The sequence below is a fragment of the Barbus barbus genome (assembly GCF_936440315.1).
Source record: "Barbus barbus genome assembly, chromosome: 13".
In the NCBI taxonomy this organism is placed as follows: domain Eukaryota; kingdom Metazoa; phylum Chordata; class Actinopteri; order Cypriniformes; family Cyprinidae; genus Barbus; species Barbus barbus.
In genome coordinates, this window is record NC_136741.1 from 5,277,524 (window position 1) to 5,301,658 (window position 24,135).

Below are 24,135 nucleotides of genomic sequence, written 5' to 3' on the forward strand. Positions count from 1 at the left end.
GCAATTTGTACGTAAAATGCCAAAAAAAAAAAATGTGAAAAAGAGAGTTATTTGCAAAAAATTATATAATTTTATGAGAGACACGGACAGTTGGTAGATGTATCCCATTAACCTTAGGATGAAACCTGAGGTGATTCCTTAGTCTCTGTATTTTTGGTTCTGTATCACTTATATCACTGAATTGACTTAAACTGTCAATAATTCTAACAGCAAAATTCCAAGGGAAAACATTCACATTTTATACAATGAAAGATATAAAACATTTGCTACATCCTGTACATATGTCTCCTTCACATCTCCCCTAACTGGTGCTGAAATTTTCTTAAATATATTATAGTCTTGAAAACGGTCTCTGTACAGTCTCTGGATTCTCTATAACCCTATTTCTGAATAATGCAATACTTTGCTCTATTTATTATCTGTCAAATATGCTTAATAGTACTTTGCTACATCCTACCGATCTTTATTTCCAAAAATAGAATTATTTTCTTCCTTTCACTCTGAAAATGTCAGTAGATGTTAATTTAAATCTGAAATTTCACAGTTGATATTCAGTTTCTGTATGGCTGTTAGATGAGAAAATATTTTATAATGTACACAGAATGTCAATGTCTGTCATTAATAATACAAATACATGGCAAATTTATGGAAGATTATTATCAGTTGGAACACTTTCCTTTAGTAAAAATAATACAAAACACCCACCCAAAAGATAAGAGACAGATACTTTGAGGATTCAGACAAACATGAGGCTGTCATTAAAAAATAATCCAGATTGAAATGAGTGGCTATTGCTGTCATTGTCTCTGTCAGCCAGTAGGGGACAGTAGAGGGGAGTAAGGGGAGCCTCTAGACCTGAGTGGAGTATGATCTTGTGAGAGAGGGTCTAGGGCGAGCGCAGGTAGAATATTCTGAAGGCATGTCTAGACTGCGCTGGAGATGGAGCGACGTGAGTGGATGAGGACATCGGGAGGGGCGGGGGCCAGGTATGGCTGATGGTCATGTGATGCCTGTGTACAAAACCCCTGGAACCTGCTGAGGATAGAAAACAAAGCATTTCTGAAAAAGCGTAGAAGGGAGAGAACAGGGTCAAGGTGACATTTCATTGCATGCAATCAGGGTCAGAAATTAATGTGGGTTGGGGCAAAAATGCCACCAAAATTAACAAAAATGCTTCCCAAATTCATGATAAACTAAATCTATTAATGCTGTTGCGATTACAGTGAAATGTGGAAATGAATGAAGAATGTTGACTGCGGTATTTAAATCTAAAATTGCACCAGATTACTTTGCAATGCTTAGCATTTTAACCAATTACACACATTTCTGTTCAGCTTATGAATACAATGACCAATCAGAGGCGTTTTGATTTGTTGTCTAGTGCTGTCAAATGATTAATTGTGATTAATCGCATCCAAAATAAACGTTTTGTGTACGTAATATATGTGTGTATACTGTGCGTATTTTATTATGTATATATAAATACAAACACATGCATGTTTATATTTAAGAAAAATATGTTATGTTTATATATTATAAGAATATAAATATATAAATGTATACACATGTAAATATTTTCATAATATATACTGTATGTGTGTGTATTTATATAAACATAATAAATATACACAGAACACACACATATATTAAGTAAACAAAACTTTTATTTTGGATGCGATTAATCGCGATTAATCGTTTGACAGCACTAAAATGCAGATATAATATAATTAAAGGAATTTATGTGTAGACAGCTTCACCGATTATTACAAGAGATTGCATAACTTAGACTGAAGTCATAGACCACTTTAGTGATGGGGAACGTCTTCACTTGCGTTAATTTTATAAAATATACATTTAATTTATCCCCAGTTTGAATGGCCGTTGTGTTTTTCAGTGTGCTAAAATACAGTGCTTGATTTTGCAGTCTTGATTTTCAAATGTGTAAAAAGCAATAAACTAATTCACAAACGGTTCTTAGCTTAGTCTGTGTAGCCAGAATGATGTGCCGTTTCCCCAACACTGAAATGATTTTTAAAATGGATTCTAATAATCAGCTATTTGTCAATTTTATGGGTCTGGCTTCCGGTGTCATCTGCTTCCAGCTATTTTTAGCTGTACAAAACAGTTCATTTTGCTGCTTGATATTGCAAATTGGTGTCTCTTACCATACTGTTTTAATGTATTATCTTAATTATGAATACACTGGTTTGTAGTGCAAACTATTTGACCATTTACTGCACGTTTTTATTCTTCTCGTTATTTCCCTAATGTGGCTAATGAACCAGAAGATGCACACATTCACAGAGAAGTGCTTACTTCCACATTGAAAAATAAGCTGGATAATGTACAGATTTTTTGTAGGCTATTTATATTATGCAATTGTTGTGTAAATGCATGTATGCCACCTTTGAGTAGCATTATACAGTATGTAAAAAACATAAATGCCGTGTCAGATGCAGTTTCTGTTCAGCCTCTGCAATATAAATATGGCTTTTGTTGATGTTGATAAAATTTTATTATCTATAACAGAGGTTTTCAACCCCCTATGTTCATCAAATTTCACTCAATGCTGCTTTACATTCAGTGTCACTTGATTACAATGGAGTTTACTGTCTTTTGTCATGTCGTGTCGCACCACTCGTGTCTGGTGTAGACAGACTGAAACATTAAAAATATAAACAGCTTACTAAATTTAGTGTGACGGCTGAACCATCTGTGGTATTCTTTGTTTTTGCACCAAATCTGCAGTAACCATAGCCGATGACGATTTCGCTTGACTAGTCAAATTGCCCCCTCTAGTGGATTTTGCTAGCAAAATCTTTACTCACACCTGTGTGCTTCTGCATCAACAGGTGTATGCCCCCCTGAATGGGTACTAGCCCCACAGTTTGAAAACCACTGTCTATAATATTGTGACTGATTGAAGCAATTGATTTAATTTAGGCATTTGAAATAAATACAAAACACATTTAATAAAGCAATTATAAAAACTGTGTATACAAAGCAAAAAAAATACCCAGGAAATCAATTCCATGGGCAAATGTTACCCCTTAATAAAAAAAGAAAAAAAAAAAAAGAAAAAATCTGACCCTGGATGCAGTGTTTGCTTAGAATCTGGTTAATACAAGGAGATTATGATATGTTTAGGAGCAGCCTTCACATCTGAAGCACATCTATGATACCGTAAAGATGTTGTCTAGGTAGGCAGCTAATTAGGTTTTAGAAACTAAGCTAATGAGAAAAAAAAAAAAACAATGCACCAAATTCCTCTTCAGAGCCAATAATATCAGTATTACCACATTTGGGATATATGATCCCAATATTCACGGCTATTTTAAAACCACAAGTATATGTGGGCAGCAGACCTCATTCAGCTGAAGAATAGGTACATTATTATACAGTACAGTTAGCTGTTAGCTCTTGTTTAGATTTCCCACGCCTTCTTGGTGTCCAATGCACCCACCCGTCACCCCTTACCTGAGGGCCACTTAACTTTTCGAGTGGACTCTCTACGCAGGGCATGGCCACCATGGGCATGTTGAGCAAGGGCTCTGGGCGTGGAGGGTGCACAGGGGGTGGTAAGGGTGGCAGCTGAGGCTGGGTCTGCTGGAAGTTATTGATCACACATGTGACCTGGAGGTGAACCAAAAGCAAGGGTTAATAATGACACTAAAAACGTGCGAGGCATTTACAGTATGACAATGCAGGATCTGTCTCTTGTGGATTAAGGCTTTATGCCCAGAGCATGTTCAGTCTTGGCATGGTTGTGATTGGACTTGATTTAAGAGGATGAAGGATGGAGTCTAAAGACAGTGGATTAGCTACAGACTCAATAAACATCTGAGTACTAGTATTAGCTCTTAAACAGGTATGTGCTCAGAGTAATGACCTGTTTTACCCTCTGAACATGGCCATTCCCAATTCACACTCTCTCCATCCTAGAAAGTATGCAAGGATGTGTGCAATCCAGGAGGCAGTCTGTCAGGTAAATCAGTTTGTGGAGGGTTTTCTGTCATCCTTTTTGGACTAGCAACATTCACAAAACCTTGTTCAACCAAAGTGGATGAGTTTGTGATGTTTATTTTGAACTTTTCAATTGTAGATCAATTCATTTAGCTAGACGCAAATATTTTCCAATGCCAGCATTCAACAAAGGCTTCAATATGCAATTGTATGATGCAGATTTCAGCTATTCTGTGACTTTGTACATGCAATACTCTATTTTTCAAAAGTTTGGGATCAGTAAGATTTTTTATGTTTCTTAAACTCACTAAGGCTGCATTTCCTTGATAAAATATACATTAAAAATAGTAATATTGTTAAATATTATTACAGTTTAAAAAAATGTTTTATGATTTCATATATTTTAAAATGCTATTTATTCCTGTGACGGCAAAGCTGAATTTTCAGCATCATTACTCCAGTCTTCTTTGTCACATGATTGAGAAATAATTAAAATATTCTCATTTGCTGCTCAAGAAACATTTCTTATTATTATATGCTGCTAAATATTTTTGTGGTATTTAGGATTCACTGCTGAATAGAAAGTTTGAAAAATCAGCATTTTTGAAATAGAAATCTTTTGTAACACAATAAATGTCTTTACCATCACTTTTGATGGACACCTCCTTTCTAGACAATATTGCTTATTTCTTCAAACATTTGAATGGTAGTGTATGTTCTTAAAAGGGTATGCTCTGAACCGCCTGGCTATAGCGTATGTTGTTCTCCAAAGTTGGCAGATTCTCACCAGAAAAGCGGCAATGGCTCCTCCGGTGAGATATCCGGCTAGAACATCAGACCAGTGGTTGCGGTACTCAGCTACACGGACGATGCCCACCAGAACAGCCAGTGAGAGGAAAGTCAGACAGAGAGTGGGTTTGGTCAGCCTTGTGCCTTTAGTCCTCCACACCAGAGTTATATACATCTGCAGAAAACACATAATACACATCGGTACAGTATGCATTAATGCACATCTATCATGATTATTTGCTCAGCAATACAAAACCTGAAACATCCCAAATGTACTGTTGATTTATCCATGCATCATGCCCATTCTGCCCTTTTATTTTTATTTGCCATGTGTTGTTACTTCAAAACACTGCCAGAAGGCCAGCAGCATCTCTTCTCTTCACTGAGTTTGTGTGCTGCTTAATGGAGCTTCTAGCTGTTTCTCAAACTAGAGACAATGTTCTTCTCATCTTGTTATCTGGGCATCCACTTCTCTCTCTGATAGTCAGATCCAGTGGTTTATGAATTAGACGTCATCCCTCAAAAGAGCAACCATAATGGGATTAATAGTTTTCTAGAGGAACTTGTTTGTTTTTGGCCATTTTTACAATCAAAATTTGACTCTAAACTAGAAAGTTTACAAAGACTTACAAGTGCAGGGGTGTGTTTAGAGATTTACGGACCCTAAGCAAGCTGTCCCCAGGAGCCCTGTAATTGCATGGTACCTAAACACACTACTGTACAAGTGTACACTATACTTCAGCAAGTGCAAAAGACACTGCACTGCCGTCTCCATACTTCATTAAACAGCATAATCATTTTCAAGTGTGCTAATAATAGGAGATGGATGTTGAGTACTAAATCAACACATTATGATAATTTCTTAAGGATTATATAACACAAACTTCTCAGTACACTGGAGTGATGGCTTTGCCAATCACAGCTAAAAATGTAATGAATAAATAAATACATAATTTCAGACATTAACAATGATTTACAATATTACCTTGTTTCACTGTATAATAATTAAATGCTAAACTGAGGAGCCGAATTATGAATTTCTTTCAAAAACAAACATGTCAAAAACAAACAAGAAATGATATCTTATTTTATATCTTATAGGAGCTCTGTCATCTCTTCAGTCAGTTAAAACATCAGCACTTTTAAAAGAAAGGATGACTGTGATTTCTTTGCACGATGTGTCATGTTTGATTTCTTGTCCTGGATGTACTCACCACTGTATAGACAGCTGAGTACATACTCAGCGCTGCGTCCTTGGAGGGGAAAGATTTACGGGCGGAGGTGATGAGGTAAGGGTTTCCTGTGCACGCTCGCCTCTCTGTGATGTACTGCAGCGGTGAATGGCAGCCCAGTGCTGTGTAGTTTGGACGGCAGGTAGACAAGAAATGAGGTGTCTGGTTTCCTGTCACTACCTGCCCTGCATTGGCAAAGATGGTGGTGGTAAAGAGGCCAAAGGAATACACACCTGACAACAAGAGGAAGAAATCATTTCATCATCCACTTGATAATTATAAGAGGATTTTCACATTTTGGTCATTTAAAGTAGTTTGATATATATCATTCAAAATTTTGAGGGCAGTGCAATTTTGATTTAAAAAAAAAAACTCATAATTTTTATTCATCAAGCTTGGCTTGAGTGTCATTAAAGACATTATAAAAGATTTATATTTCAAAGAAATGCTTTTCTTTCAAACTCTGTATTCAGCAAAGAAACCTAGAAAAATGGGCATTGTTTTTGAAGAAAATATTAAGCGGCACAAATGATCTCAGGCCATTCAAAATGTAGATGAGTTTATTTCTTCATCAGAACAGATTTGAATCACTTGCCCACCAATGGATCAGATTCCTCTGCACCGAATGGGTGCCGTCAGAAAGAGAGTCCAAACAGCTGATAAAAACATCACAATCCGTGAGACTCCAGTCCATTAATTAACATCTTGTTAAGCAAAAATTTGCATGATTGTAAGAAACAAATCCATCGTTAAGATGTTTTTAATTTCAAACTATTGCCTCTGGCTGCAATACAAGTCCTTTATCCATAATATTGCTTTCTCTAGTGAAAAGGTCATGTTCTCTGAATCAGGAGAGAAATATACACTGTTCAAGCAAAAACAGTCCATAACATTTCTAAACAAATATGTCTGTGGATTTTGATGTGAGAGGAAAACGGAAGATGGAATTTTCCACTGCATTGCAAAAAATGCTTTTCTTACTTAGATTTCAGATATCTCAAAATAATTTGCCAATGGCGTAAGCAAAATAATCTTAAAATAAATACATTTTCTGTTTGAAATAAGATTATTTTGCTTACCACATTGGCAGATTATTTTGCTTGTTCTAAGCAATAACTCACTCAATTTTGACTAGTTTTTTCTGAAAACAAATTTTTACTTGTCTAGAAATCCTTCTTGATTTAAGAATATTTAGATATTTTGGCTAGAAACAAGACAAAAAACTAAGTAAGAAAAGCATTTTTTGCAGTGTGGAGGATGTGTTATTATGGAATATTTTGGCCTGAAGTGATGGTTTAATGTTAAACTCCCTAAATGATGGATTTGTTTCTTACAAAATGCAGCTTTTTGCTTCACAAGAGATTAATTGATGGTCTGGAGTCGTGTGGATTATTGTGATGTTTTTATCAGCTCTTTGAGCTCTCATTCTGACGGCACCCATTCACTGCAGAGGATCCATTGGTGAGCAAGTGATTTTTAAATTTCTCCAAATCTGTTCCGATGAACAAACAAACTCATCTACATTGTGGATGGTTGAGGGTGAGTAAATGTTCAGCAATTTTTGGGTGAACTATTCCTTTAAAATTAGAAAACAGTTGTTTTAAATATAATGCAGCCTTTGCCGCTTTTGAACAGTAGGGTAAAGTGCTTGCAAACAAACACACAGACCCAAAAATTGTAATGTAGCAGGAAAAGTTTGATGCGTATGTGTCAGATTAACAGTTTGAATAAGAATAAAAAACTCGAAGCATTGTTTACCAAGGAAGCGGACAATGCGTCTCAGCAGCGGGTTGAAATAGCAGCAGTCAGCCGTAACAATTGTCTTCTCCTGCGAGGCCTCAGGTTTAGTGAAGAAGGATGCTAGCTCCCCCAGCAGAATCTGCAGCAGACAGACACAGGAATGAGATTTCTCAGGTGTACATAGCTTACAGAGAACAGCGCTTAGGGGGGAACCACAATATTTTCCTTAAACTGATTAAACTGATTGCCAAATGTACCAGGAAACATTGTCAAGACTGCTCGTGCTCCAATTCCAGAATTTACAAGAAATCCGCGAGAATGAGAGAATCTCATTTTCAGTACCATACATGTATTAATGCTAAATGCACCAGCACAGCTGAGACAGGTTATATGTTCAAAATGCCCTAATGGGACTGCATTCATAAAACATGAATCCTCGTAGATTGGAAAGTAACATCACATTCTGACTGAAACTCAATGACAAATAAAAGTAACCATGATTAAGGGAAAAAAAAAGAACTAATTCTAAACATTCTAAATTCTAAAACATGTCAAGTTCTTAAAAAAGTACTTTAGAATCTTAAAAATATATACTTTAGAATATATATTTGTGTTGGTGTTATATGGTTTTGAAAACCTGAATTTTTCCAAGAAAGGTTTAATGACTCTAAAAATGTCATGTGGTGTAAACATTATGTAAACAAGCAATAACATAGTTCTTTATATCTTGAATACATATATCCTGAGTTTTAAGACACTCCTTGACAAACATTTGATCATTTTCTGTTTTGTGTTTTTTTTCTGCATGTTGGTTACGCCATCTAAAGCCACATGACTTTGATTTGGTGGAGAGTGTTTTCAAGTCATTGAATTGCATTTTCAGCAATTGCATTCAATGAAAAACAAATTGTATCAATAGAAAGAAAAGAAGAATAAACTCCAGAGCAGACTGTAATTTCCACCTCACTGCTGCTGGACAAGCAGAAAATACAGTACTTTGACTGCTTTTATAAAGACACAATTTGCTATGGAGTTCAGTGTCCGAGTTAGTTCCACCTGTGAAAAGGTTTGTGTATCACAGACACCTTCTTAAGAGTTACTTAACCTGACTGAAAGGTCTATTTAACTATTTAACCTCCACAGACATGACGATTCAGGTTAGTGTGTGGTAAAAGAGGTGCTTATTATTATGAATTGTTGCCTGTGCTAAAAGATCTCATCTTCTGTCTAATGCCTAATTTTTCACAAATGCCACTCTAACCCTCTTGCTGAGAGAAAATGATTCAGGGACATAAAAGCCTGAATTTCTGAGTAACCTTCAAATGTTTAGTGATGCTTCATGAATGATATTTTGTGGGGCTTATTGCAGCGTTTTGAGGGCTCTTGTCTTGTGGTATAACAAAAAAGGTGAAAATAGACAGACAGAGGAAGAGTAAGAGAGAAAAAAGAGAGTGAATATTTCACTTGAACACCCTTGACATATCTGAAGTGCTCTGAAGCCGCAATGTTGAAGCAGTAGTGATACCGGCAGCATGGTGCTTTCAAATCCTTAACACACATCACGATTACAACACACCTGCTCTGAAGAGTTTCAAAACTCTGGAAAAACTGTGACACACACACACACACACACACACACACACACAACATTTGGAGTTTAATGAATGCCTCAGTGTCAAACAATCAGGACGCTCAAAGCACTCTTTGTAGAGTAGGGTTCACATTCACATCAGAGTTGTTTTGTTTTGGTTTGTTCTGTGTAAAACAAAGCAGAGTATAAAATTGAGCATTCAATGGAAAAATGTCATTAAGTCATTAAAATTGTTCACCCAGAAATAATAATTCTGTCATCATTTCAAAGTTGCAGGACTTTCCTTTTTTTCATGGAACACAATCATGCACATTTTTTATATATAGAACTATACACTGATCAGCCACAACATTAAAATCCCTCACAGGTGAAGTGAATAACATTGATTTTTACCATGGCTGCTGCCAAGGTGCTCTGACGAGGGTCAAATTATAATGAAGGCTAGACGACTGGATCAGAGCTTCTCAAAACAGCAAGTCTTGTGGGGTATTCTGGTATGCAGCAGGCATGTACTGGCCGTATAGGGAGCACCGGGACATTCCCGGTGGGCCAGTCGAGTATTTGGCCGATTGGCGAAGGAAGATCTCCCCCTCCCCAAAATAAGGCGCTGCTTTTAAAATGCAGCACATCTGCAATCATCTCTTTTTCAGGCTTTTGAGTCTCCACTGAGCTACGTGACCTCAGTTCATCATAAGTCTCTGAAGAGGAATGACGTGGTCTCAGTTGAAGTAAAGTGAAGTGAAGTGAAGTGACATACTGCCAAGTATGGTGACCCATACTCGGAATTCGTTCTCTGCATTTAACCCATCCAACGTGCACACACACAGCAGTGAACACACACACACCGTGAACACACACCCGGAGCAGTGGGTTGATCACCATGCCGTCTATAAACAGTGGTCGATAATGGATCATGCCCCTTGCAAGACACAGGTCCAGTCTGCTGCATAACCACTCCAGATAACCACTTTGGATCTCCTCCCACTGTATTGCGCAAGAAAGCAGATTCATTCACAGCAAAATATCTTTCTCGTGCCTGATAATCATGTAGATTTCTTTACAAATATTGTTTCCTGTGAACAGTTTCATGAATGTTTGGTTATAGAAAATCCAACCTGGTGCGGACATGTCTCAGTGACTCACCTGTAGTACAATTTGGGGTGGTACGATAAAAAGTGCAATAGAAATAAAGATATCTTATCATCAATGCACATTTGTTCATTATTCAGTTTTTTTATGCCCATCTTAAATGTTTGGACATACCTCTCAGCCAATCCATTGGTGGCTGGATGTCTGGGTGCAGCAGTAGTATGCAAAATACCATTCCGTTTCACAAATCTTCGAAATTCATCAGAAGTAAAAGCAGTTTCATTGTCAGTCACTATTTGTTCAGGTAATCCGTATGCAGAAAACAATCTCTTCAGTCTGGTAATTGTAGCTTGCGATAATTTGCAACATGCGGAAGACTTCTAACCACTTGGAATAAGCATCCACTACGATCATGGACATATTATTCAGAAAAGGACCAGCAAAATCTATATGCAACCGTCTCCAGCACTCACCCGGAAATTCCCACGGATGAAGAGGTACTTGACTTTGCATTCTTTGTTCTTGTTGACAGACTACACACTCTTTACAGGTTTTTTCCACACATATTTAGCCAAAGCTTTCATTTTAACAATGCCAGGGTGTCCTGAATGAATTTCACACAACACTGATTTCTGAAATTTGAATGGGACAATCACTCGTGTGCCCCATAATACACACCCCTGTTCTGCTGATAATTCATCATTTTTAGCATGAAACACTTTCAAATCCTCTGACACTTCACTTGGCCAGCCTTCCATTACATACTGGTAAACTTTAGAAAGCTTTTGGTCTGTTCTAGTTGGTAATCTGTAATGCATTAAGAGGAGCCTCTTGCAGATGATTAGTCAGAAAAAAAGTTGATATGTGCTGAAATGGCTTCTGTGCCCACATCCGTGATTTCAGGCAGGGGAACCCTTGACAACCTATCAGCATTTTCGTGATTTTCTGACTTACGATAACAAATGTGGTAATCATAAGCTGACAAGATGATAGCCCACCGCTGAATGTGAGCTGCTGCCATCATTGGGAAGTGCTTATGTTCCCCAAACAAAGTCACTAAAGGTCTGTGATCAGTCATCAAATTAAATTCTAATCCTTCCCACAGATATTGATGGAATTTCTTAACTCCATAAATAACACTCAATGCTTCTTTCTCAATTTGTGAATATTTCTTTTCCGCAGGAGACAAGGTACGGGAAGCATATGCAGTAGGATGTTCCTCACCATTTGGCATCGTATGCTGCAGCACTGCGCCAATTCCATAAGCTGAAGCATCACATGGTAAAGTCAAAGATAACTGAGGATCATAGTGTACTAACACTTTATCACTGGTCAACAGTTCTTTGCACTTATCAAAAGCACCTTGCTCTTTCTTTCCCCACTGCCAAACCACTTTCTCTTTCAACAGCCTATACAGTGGTGCAAGCACGGTGCTCTGGTGTGGTACAAAGCGTCCATAATAATTTACCAGGCCTATACACCACAACTGCCTTAATTCTTCGTGGCATAGATTCAACAAGGTTGGAACCATTCCTCAGAGATTTTGGTCCATATTGACATGATAGCATCACGCAGTTGCTGCAGACTTGTCGGCTGCACATCCATGATGCGAATCTCCCGTTCCACCACATCCCAAAGGTGATCTATTGGATTGAGATCTGGTGACTGTGGAGGCCATTTGAGTAAAGTGAACTCATTGTCATGTTCAAGAAACCTGTCTTATTGAGATGATTTGAGCTTTGTGACATGGTGCATTATCCTGCTGGAAGTAGCCATTAGAAGATGGGTACACTGTAGTCATAAAGGGATGAACATGGTTAGCAACAATACTCAGGTAGGCTGTGGCGTTTAAACAAAGCTCAATGGTAAAGTGTGCCAAGAAAATATCCCCCACACCATTACACCACCACCACCAGCCTGAACCGTTGAGACAAGGCAGGCTGGATCCATGCTTTCATGTTCTTTACGCCAAATTCTGACCCTACCATCTGAATGTCGCAGCAGAAATCGAGACTCATCAGACCAGGCAATGTTTTTCCAATCTTCTATTGTCCAATTTTGGTGAGCCTGTGTGAATTGTAGCCTCCGTTTCCTGTTCTTAGCTGACAGGAGCAGCACCCTGTGTGGTCTTCTGCTGCTGTAGCCCATCTGCTTCAGGGTTCGACGTGTTGTGTGTTCAGAGATGGTATTCTGCATACCTTGGTTGTATCGAGTGGTTATTTACTGTTGCCTTTCTATCATCTCTAACCAGTCTGCCCATTCTCCTCTGACCACTGACATCAACATGGCAGTTTCATCCACAGAACTGCCGCTCACTGGATATTTTCTCTTTTTCGGACCATTCTCTGTAAACCCTAGAGATGGTTGTATGTGAAAATCCCAGTAGATCAGCAGTTTTTGAAATACTCAGACCAGCCCGTCTGGCACCAACAACCATTCCACATTCAAAGTCACTTAAATCCCATTTCTTCCCCATTCTGATGCTCGGTTTGAACTTCAGCAAGTTGTCTTCACCACATCTAGATGCCGAAATGCATTGAGTTGCTGCCATGTGATTGGCTGATTAGCAATTTGTATTTAGTCCATTTTAAGGCCCAAATCCCAGGAAAAACATTAATGGGTGAACTTACAGGCTGGATGGGATGAATTTGTTCAGGGCCAAATTTGAGCCCCAGTCCAGCCCTGGAATGCAGTGGCTAGTAGCAAACAAAAGTGGTACAAGGAATGATGAACCAGCATCAGGACCGTGAGCACCCAAGGTTCACTAATGCATGTGGGGAGCAAAGGCTTCTCCATCTGTTCTCATCACACAGAAGAGCTTCTGTAGCTCACATTACTGAAAAACTCAATGCTGGCCATGACAGAAAGTTGTCAGAACACATGGACATGTGCCCATGGGGCAATCGAAGAAGGTTGCCAGGTCTGATGAATCACCTTTTCTTTTAGATCAGGTGGATGGCTGGTGCGTTGTTTGCCTGGGGAAGAGATGGCAGCAGGACGCAGTATGATAAGAAGGCAGGTTGGTGGACGCAGTGCTATGCTCTGGGCAAGGTTCTGTTGGGAAACCACTCTGAAAAATTGTTCAGGAACGGCCAGTTCAGGAACATGACAAAGAGTTCAAGGTGTTGCCTTGGCCTTCAAATTCCCCAGATCTCCATTCAACTGAGCATCTACGGGTTGTGCTGGAACAACAAATCTGATCCATGGAGAACCACCTCACAACTTGCAGGACTTAAAGGATCTGCTGGTAATGTCTTGGTGCCACAGATCACAGAACAACGTTCAGAGGTCTTGTGGAGTCTATGCCTCGATGCATCAGAGTTGTTTTGGCAGCACAAGAGGGACACAAGATTAGGCTGGTGGTTCAAATGATGTGGCTGATCATAACATTTGAAAACAGTGATAAATTTTTTTTCTGTGACTTAAATTTTGGTCTTTTCTCACACATCATATGACTTCATAAGATTTATAATAGCTTGATATGGACAACTTTTATGGTACTTCACTAGTAATTTAAGAGATTAGCGTTTGAATTAGAAGCCTGAAACGTTGGAGCTTGAATGCTTTTACTTCCAAATAACCAAGTAATATTTAAATAAAAATATATGCCTGAATGTCTGACTTTAAGACACATATCGTGCCAACTAAAGATGTGGAGAGCTGAATGTATGCTGTCTAGACTGGGAAACACCATGACTTTATAATGCTCAGGACACAAGAGACACACAGACCTCAAAACATAGCACACAAAATATCAATGACAAAGTTTTACACACAAATGAAATATTCTGAGTAGAAAATGAAATCCAGGTGCCATAAAACAAGTTACCAAACTTGACAACAACATCAACCAAAGCATCAGTGCAAATTTTTAAGTTTTTAGATTTTATTTTATTTACATTTATGCAAGTGGCAAAACATGTTTTTTTTTAAATATCATGCATTCCCTGGAACTCAAACCTTGGCATTGCTAGCAGCATGTACTACTGTTTGAGTTAAAGGAACACTACTTAATTTACTTAAATTAATACTGTTAAAAAGCACTTAAAATTATGGATAATTATAAAAGGTTTTATACTTTACTTGGGAAGTCACTATAAATGTAACAAACAATCCTAAATAATATAAATGTACATTTTTACATTTGTGTGTACCATCCCTTTAATTGTTCAGTTCACGTGGCATGTCAATTCATTGTTTGAACTGATGTGCCAAAATTATTCTAACAGTGATACCGTCAGCAAGCATTTTGCTGTAGTTTTGGCGTCCTGTAGATAGATAATGAGAATGAAACCGATAAAGCAGCAAGACATGCTCAGTGTTTAGCACCAGCTGCAAACCCCCAAGGCCACATCATCCACACTATAAGCAAATATGGAGCTGTCATTGTCATGTCATAAATTAAGACACAAGGTTTAACTTGTCCTCTAGAAGCTGTAGATACAGAGGACAAAAAACATGGTCTTTAGAGCGGATTAATGGAAGCTGTTAAAGTAAAGTGCTTACATGTTTAATTGATGAAACAGCTCTGCTGTTTCACTCTGAAGACTTTGATGGAAAGACAGACAGAGGGAGGGACGGGGACAAGGAGTTCAAAACAAAAGGAAACAGAGCAATCAATAGTGAAATCAAGTCACAGAAAAAGGGTGAAATAAAAGAGGAAAGAGAGATGATGGCTGAAGTGAATGGTAGGGATGTCTGTTTCCTGAGAATATCTTATGGTGTGTGAACAATGTAGACACAGATGTGTCACGGCGGCTGGGAATGCTGTCAAATCACAAGCTTCTAGTAGAAAAGTAGAGCACCGAAATATGCAGACACTTAGTGATGTCAAAAACCCTCTGTGGTCTATAGTGGGTGTCAGACTGTCGGTCCAAAAAATACACCACACAAACACCCCAGAATGCCTTGAGGTGCTGAGAAAACAAATATAATCTCAAAGAAGCACTGCAAATCAACAACAATATTACAATATACAACTGTTCATGTATCGTCAAACATACACTGACAGTCAAAATTTTGGAATAATTAAAGTTTTTAAAAATGTTTTTAAATAAATCTCTTATGCTCATTAAGACTGCATTTATTTGACCAAAAATACAGTAAAAACAGCAATAGTGTGAAATATTATTACAATTTAAAATAAGTTTTCTATTGAACTTTTTTTTAAACCGTGCTCACCCTATAGAGATTTGAATTGTAGTGCATAACGATTTAAATATTGAGCAGCAAAAACTGTTTTCAAAATGTTTCTTGAACACAAAATCAGAATAATAAAGTGATTTCTAAAGGATCATGTAACATTGAAAACCAGAGGCGGACAGTAACTAAGTACATTTACTTGAGTATTGTACTTAAGTACACTTTTTGAGTATCTGTACTTTACTTGAGTATTATTTTTTCTAGAAACTTATGACTTTAACTTCACTACATTTGAAAGACAAATATAGTACTTTTCACTCCACTACATTTCCTATCAAGGTCCTGGAAGTAGAAAGTCGTTACTATGTAGCAGCTTTGAAAGTCAGTGGGTGATTTTTTTCTTCTCTAAAACATGACTTTCTTTTTTTCAGACAGTTTATCAGTAATCACTCTTGTAGGGCTACAGGAAGTGATTTCCCAGCATTTTTTGAACACTGAACAGTAGCAAATGTGATATTTATTTACAAAAATTCAATAAGAATAAGTTTATATTGTGGTATATATTAGAGACAATATTTTCAGATTTTGCTAAATTGTGTAAGTAAAAATATTACCTATAAAGTCACAGAAGAACTGTTGTGCGTCTCCTAATAAAACACAATATAGGTGTTGGACACACAGACTGTTCTGTGTGTGAGACCAAAGTACTGCGAGAGTGATTAGACAGCATTTTTTACATTTTTGGTTTGATGTCAAATAATCTTGCTGTTTTGCTTTTTTGTTAAAGCAGTGTTGCTGTTGTAAAGTTATACAGCTACAGTTGTGTTGCTGGGTTTAAAGCAGGTTTGATTTTTTTTCCCTTCCGTATCACTTTATATTTACAGCAGTTTCAATGTCCACTCTGTTTTAATGTGGATGAATGCCTATAGTATACATAGATGTGTGCACCCACTGTCAGAGCTGTGTGAATCCTGTTTTTGTGGGGGTGGGTAGGGGTGATAAAAAATTTTTTTTTCCTCATAGGTTTTTAACATTCCAAAAGCTCTTTATTCCAATGATATTACAAGCTAGTCAACCTAGTTCAGTAGGTGTAATGTATTGTAAGTTGCTTCAGAGGGTATTGCAAGTATTACATAAAACAATAATAAAACAGTGCATTGACATAAAAAAGGAAAATTACTTTTGGTACTTAAGTACTTTTAAAAGCAAGTGCTTCTGTACTCTTTCTAAAGTAAAAACCAGTCTTACAACTTTCACTTGTAATGGAGTAATATTTGACCAGCAGTATCTGTACTTTCACTCAAGTAATGGAGTTGTGTACTTCGTCCGCCTCTGTTGAAAAGTGGAGTAATGGCTACTGAAAAATCAGCTTTGCATCAGAGGAATACATTGCATATTAAAAGATAGAAATTATTATCAAAAGCAGTTCTTTTAAATTGTAATAATATTTCACAATACTGCTGATTTACTGTAGTTTTGATCCAATAAATGCAGCCTTGGCGTGTAACTTTAAAAAAAAAATTAAATTATTAATTATTCCAAACTTTTGACTGGTAGTGTACATTTTCATATTATACATAAATATAAAAATGTAACTATAATGACATGTTAACCTCAGGTCTACGAACTATTATCTAAATGTGTGTACTGCGTGAAGCTTTAAGACTGACCAAAGATGGGATGCATTTAATGTCAGATGGGATGCCAGCAGTTCTTGAACCACCAACTGTTATTTTACCCAGAAAGTTGGCAAAAGGGTCTAAATCCATAATGAAGGTGCAGCAGGCAGCCAGAAGATTTGTGCACAAGGACAAAATTAACTTTAATTATGGCATTTGACCAATGTCAAATTAAATGAGGAGAAGCATTGTGAAAATTCAGCTTACAGAAATTAAATCTCTCAGAGGAAACCTGAGCCAAAATACAGTAGTTAATTTGTTCTGTACTGAGGTTGCGAGAGGAAAAAACACAGACATGTTTGATTAAGTCTTAAAGTGCCTGCCAATTTTACATTACCTTTTCTGGGAAAATTTCTCTCTTCTCAATAGCTCTTAAGAAACAACCAAAAATGTCAGTGACCTTAATGAAAAGACCAGGGGCCAGATGCATAAACAAAGCTATGATGTTAACACTGTTTTAAAGAACTAATCTGACCAACTAGCAGTTACCCAAGTGATTTAATTTTCAGATTAAAATTAGGCCAGTTTAGTTTTTTAAGTAAACGAATAGTTCACCCATAAATATAAACTAAATTTCCAAAAAAATGTACTCACCCTAAGGACATCCTCTAGTTTAGTGTATATTCCATATAGCTAAAGCTGTAAAGCTGTAAACTCCTTGTTGCAAATATGGTAGAACCATCACTTCTACCACAAAAGACTACTTTATAAATAATCTTCCTGATTTATCTCAATTCCTCAGCATATCCAATAGCTCAGAACAACTTGATGATGTAACAGAAACTATTGCCTCTCACTTTTCTAGCACTTTAGATACGGTTGCTCCTTTACGCTTAAGGAAGATTAAGGAAAAGACTCCAACACTGTGGTATAATGAGCACAATTGGGCCCTAAAGAGAGCAGCCCGGAAAATGGAGCGCAGCTGGAGAAAAACAAAATTAGAGGTATTTCGTATTGCTTGGCGGGAAAGTACCCTATCCTGCAGAAAAGCATTAAAAACTGCTAGATCTGCTTACTTTACGTCTCTATTAGAAGAAAACAAACACAACCCCAAGTATTTATTTAATACAGTGGCTAAAGTAACAAAAAATATAACATCAGCAGGTGCAGACATTACCCAGCAGCACAGTAGTAATGACTTTATGAACTACTTTACTTCCAAGATCGAAACTATTAGAGATAAAATTGTAACCATGCAGCTGTCAGCCACAGCATCACATCAGATAGTGCACTATAGATCCCCTGAGGAACAATTCCACTCATTCTCTTCTATTGGAAATTAAGAATTGTATAAACTTGTTAAATCATCTAAACCAACAACCTGTATTTTAGAACCTGTTCCATCTAAGCTCCTAAAAGAGGTGCTTACAGAAGTAATAGATCCTCTTCTGAATATTATTAACTCATCATTGCCATTAGGATATGTCCCAAAAACCTTCAAACTGGCTGTTATTAAGCCTCTCATTAAAAAACCACAACTTGACCCCAATGAATGAATTAATTACAGACCAATCTCGAATCACCCTTTTCTGTCAAAGATATTAGAAAAGGTAGTATCATCACAACTATGTTCCTTGTTAGAGAAAAATTATATATGTGATTTCCATTCATAAAACCTGATTTCCAGTCAGGTTTTAGACCATATCATAGTACCGAGACTGCTCTCATTAGAGTTACAAACGACCTGCTTTTATCATCTGATCGTGGTTGTATCTCTCTATTAGTGCTACTGGATCTTAGTGCCGCGTTTGACACTATCGACCACAACATTCTTTTAAATAGACTAGAAAATTATGGTGGCATTAGAGGAAGTGCACTGGCATGGTTCAAATGGTACTTATCTGACCGCCATCAATTTGTGGCAGTAAATGAAGAGGTATCATACCAATCACAAGTGCAGTATGGAGTACCTCAAGGCTCAGTACTTGGCCTCTTACTTTTCATGCTTTACATGTTACCCTTGGGAGAGTCTTCGTCATCAGTTAGGAACCTAGGCGTACTTTTTGATAGCAATCTGTCCTTCGAAAAACATGTTTCTAGCATTTGTAAAACTGCATTTTTCCATCTTAAAAATATATCTAAATTATGACCTATGCTCTCAATGTCAAATGAAGAAACATTAATTCATGCGTTCATGACCTCGAGGCTAGATTATTGTAATGCTTTATTGGGTGGTTGCTCTGCACGTTTAATAAACAAACTCCAGCTGGTTCAAAATGCAGCAGCTAGAGTTCTTACTAGAACCAGGAAGTATGACCACATTAGCCCGGTTCTGTCAACACTGCACTGGCTCCCTATTAAACATTGTATACTTTTTAAGATCTTGCTAATTACCTATAAAGCTCTGAATGGTTTGGCACCTCAGTATTTGAGTTAGCTCTTATCGCATTATAGTCCTTCACGTCCGCTGCGATCTCAAAACTCTGGCCATTTGATAATACCTAGAATATCAAAATCAACTGCGGGCGGGAGATCCTTTTCCTATTTAGCGCCCAAACTCTGGAACAATCTACTTAACACTGTTCGTGAAGCAGACACACTCTGTCAATTTAAATCTAGATTAAAGACCCATCTCTTTAACCTGGCTTACACATAATACACTATCGCATTTCTATAATTCAAATCCATTAAAGGATTGTTAGGCTGCATTAATTAGGTCAACCAGAACCGGGAACACTTCCCAAAACACCTGATGTACTTGTTACATTGTTAGAAGAATGGCATCTACGCTAATATTAGTCTGTTTCTTTCTTATTCCAGGGTCACCGTAGCCACCCAGATCCAGACTATATCCAGACCAGATGGTGGATCAGCACCTAGAGATGACCTCTACAGCCAGGACACCTAGATGTGCCCCAGAGACTAATCCCCAGTGAAGACCCTGTCTCCAAGACGTCCAACGGGACAAGACCACAGGAACCAGATGAGTCCTTTGCACAATCTGATTCTGCTTTAGTCTAGATTTAAAGTGCTGATTTTGTCTGGCCAGAGGAGAATGACACTATTTCGGCAAACTATTTCCCCGTCTAAATACTGTAAAGCTGCTATAAAGCCACCCAGCTTTATATCAAGCCGATGTAAAGCTGCTTTGACACAATTTTGCATTGTTAAACGTGCTATACAAATAATATTGACTTGACTTGACATCCAAGATGTAGATGATTTTGTTTCTTTATCAGAATACATTCGCAGAAATTTAGCATTACATCACTTGCTCACCAGTGGATCCTCTGCAGTGAATGGGTGCCGTCAGAATGAGAGTCCAAACAGCTGATAAAAACATCACAATAATTCACAAGTAATCCACATGATTCCAGTCCATCAATTAATGTCATGTGAAGTGAAAAGCTGCATGTTTAAAAGAATCTATAAAGACATTTTCCATAACTTAATAAAATAATAAAATATAAAATAAATTAAAATGCAAGCAGCTTTTTGCTTCAAAAGACATTAATGAATAGTGGAGTGGTGTGGATTACATGTGGATTATTGTTATGTTTTTCCTCAGATGTTTGGACTCTCATTCTGACGGCATTCACTGTAGAGGATCCATTGGTGAGCAAGTGATGAAATGCTACATGTGTCACATTTATGGTCTGTTTTGGTTTTGTTTTCCATGTGCTCTATTTTTTAGGTTTTCCCTGTTTCTTTATGCCCTTATTTGGTCCTTCCTGTTTCCTGTCCTTGTTTAGTGTGATTATTAGTTCATTAGTCTTCAGCTGTGTTTTATTAATTATCAATTTTCATCCTGTGTATTTAATTCCTGCCTGTTTACTTCTTTTTTGTCTGGTCTACTTGTTACATTCCCTGTGTGTCTCAGCCCTGCCTTGTTGTACCCTGTTGGCTTTGTATTAAAGACTGTTGATTTGAGTTTACTCCTCGTCTGTGTGTTCCTCGTGCCTCCTTGCTGTGTGCACCGTGACAACATGGCTCTCAATCTGTACAGATGAAGAAACAAACTCCTCTACATCTAGGATGGCCTGACTGCGTGTACATTTTCAGCTAATTTTCATTTTTGGGTGAACTATTCCTTAAATGTATGACCTAAAAAACTTGTAAGACTAGTCTTTTAGACTTGGCTGGTGAAGCTGGTTGAGAAATCTTGCTGGTTAAGGAACCTAGAAGGAACCCCAGCACATCATTATTCTATGCATATAACCATGATGATTTTTCTGCAGGGTGGTAAACATGGAACAACTGTGGTTTATGAGCAGGACAGTATCACACGACCAACGGTACTGGACATTTTGCCGGCAGTGCAGTGCCCCAGGCGCTGGTCCACTTCTCCTCTGCCAAACCAATTCTCTTGGTGGACTGGGTACATAATATACCGTCCAGTCCACAGTGACATAGAACAATATTAATAATTCATTGTACACATCATGTGCCTTAAAGGGTCTGTTTGGAATTGGAGCAAGGTCATCGTTTCTAGAGAGAAAAGGGAAACAGGTGCATTTTATTGATGGCATTTTGAATGCACAGAGATACCGTGACGAGATCCTGAGGCCCATTTCTGTGCCATTCATCCACGATCATCACCTCATGTTGCAGCATGATAATGCACGGCCCCATGTTGCAAGGATCTGTACACAATTCCTGGAAGCTGAAAACATCCCAGTTCTTGCTTGGCCAGCATGCTCACCGGACATGACACCCATTGAGCATGTTTGGGATGCTCTGGATCGGTGTATACAACAGCGTGTTTCAGTTCCTGCCAATATCCAGCAACTTTGCACAGCCATTGAAGAGGAGTGGACCAACATTCCAAAGGCCACAATCAACAACCTGATCAACTCTATACGAAGGAGATGTGTTGCACTGCGTGAGGCAAATGGTGGTCACACCAGATACTGACTGGTTTTCGGACCCCCCCGGACCCCCCCTAATACAGTAAAACTGCACATTTTAGAGTAGCCTTTTATTGTGGCCAGCCTAAGGCAGACCTGTGCAATAATTATGCTGTCTAATCAGCATGTTCAGTGTATTAAAAGTAAAGTTCGGCCAAAAAAAACCACATACTGTATATTTGCCCTCATATCATTCCAAATCATATATTTATTTTTTTTCTTCTGTGGAATTTAAAGGCAGGTCCTTACTAACATGTTTCCAACACAACAAAAGTCATGGTCACCAGCTGTAAAATATATATATATAAAAAAAAACAGAAATGTATATCACTGTTCATGGAATATAACCATAGCTCTCATTTCATATTTGTTTTTTTCCATATATTTCCTCATTCACACCAAAAAAGCAGCAGCATTAACCTTCTACTAACATTCTCCTTTGGTGTTCCAAAGAAAAAAAACAGTAATTCGGGTTTGGAGCAGCATGAGGATGAATAAATGACAACATAAAAGAACAAATTGGAGATGAGCTTATTCTGAAACAATGCACTGCTCAAAAGTAACAGTTTGCTCAGCTGACTTTCCATGCAGTTCTCCCTGAGACTGACAGTCTGCTTAGGATCTTATCTGGGTGACATGCTTGAGGATACAAGCGAATATCTGTTGTCATATTGTTACCATGGCATCAGTATGACAGCTGATGCACTCATGCTCTTGCTAATCCAATACAGATCACAAATAGACAGCAACACATCACAGATCACATTCATTTCCACATGCTGTCATCCAAATGTTTAGCTGTCATTTGAATACAGCAAACAGAGATATCAGCACCAGTGTGTTTGCATTGATCTGTCCATAATGTGTGTCCACTGTTACAAGCTTCTTCAATTTCTTTCATCTAGTCGTTCTTTTCTCTTGTCCTTTTAGTGGGTTTCACACTGTCATTCCTGATTTCTGGGATTTGTCCTTCTGTCTTTCTGCGGGCGTCTCTCCAAGTACCATATAGGGAAACTGGGTTAGCATCATTCCTCTATCTCTCTACCCACCACCAATTCCTTCTCTCCTTCATTCTAATGACTTAATTTCTCATGCTTTATTGTCTTCTTTAAAGTCAACATGAAATCAAATTTGACCCCATTTACTTTCCTAAACCATCTTTTTAGTCTCATTGTAGATGATTCATCAGTGCACATTACTGCGGGGAAAAACAAATGTCAGTCTTTGTAAGCATTTGTCAAAATGTAATAACGTGCACTTCCTCTGGAATGACTTTTCTTGGTGACGGCAGGTCTAAAATACAGAGAGTGCTCTCCGTTAGCATTCCCATCTCAATGGAAGTTGCTTTGTCTGGCGCAGGACCACCTGGAGGTATACGTTTCAAAATCTGCCAAATTCTGGGTGTTTAGATCTGCAGCCAAGTTATTTTGAACCACAAATGCCAAGTGACTATTCACTTTGCAGCTGCAGGAAAATGACATCATGACTGGGAACACTGATTGGCTGATGGCACCTCAAGAATTCACACAAACCCTTAATTAGTGGCTATCCATGAAAGGCGGCAGACAGCATTTTACACCAAAAACAAACATGCTTTAATATAATATTAAATATTTTAAATATTATATATATTATATTTTAATATATATATATGATGCATTTCAAATAATAAATAAATGTGAAAAATATTGTAGAAATTAAAAATATGAAAACTATTTTAGCATTTTATATATTTTACTTTATTTTTGATTAAAATACATTACTATTCAAATGTTTGGGATTGGTAAGTCTTTTATGTTTGACAAGGCTACATTTATTTAATGAAAAATATGGTAAAAACATTGATTCTAGGAAATATTATTATTAAAACTGTTCCCTATCTGTCGGTCACTACGAGTTATGTCGTGACGACATAGGGATTTACTTGGAAGCCCCAATCATCTCTGACTTAAGAGAAAACACCAATGAATATTGGCTAGTGGATTTTGCATACCTGAGCCACTCCCCGTGCATACGGGTATAAAAGGGTGACAGGTGCATCCACTCATCAGATTTTTGCTTCG

General features: G+C 37.7%; 1 protein-coding gene across 1 annotated transcript in view; it reads right to left on the bottom strand.

Annotated features, from left to right (window-relative positions):
• Positions 1–815: 815 nt before the first annotated feature.
• The window catches only part of LOC306879374 (phospholipid phosphatase-related protein type 5-like), a gene marked incomplete at its 5' end in the record, with an annotated part of 51,774 nt that continues 28,454 nt past the window's right edge, over positions 816–24,135 (bottom strand). Inside the window, 5 exons of the mRNA XM_079432248.1 lie at positions 816–1,032; positions 3,494–3,633; positions 4,751–4,927; positions 5,967–6,217; positions 7,743–7,863. Coding sequence (XP_079288374.1) covers positions 924–1,032; positions 3,494–3,633; positions 4,751–4,927; positions 5,967–6,217; positions 7,743–7,863 — 798 coding nt within the window. The 3' untranslated portion in view covers positions 816–923. The remainder of the gene's footprint in view (positions 1,033–3,493; positions 3,634–4,750; positions 4,928–5,966; positions 6,218–7,742; positions 7,864–24,135) is intronic.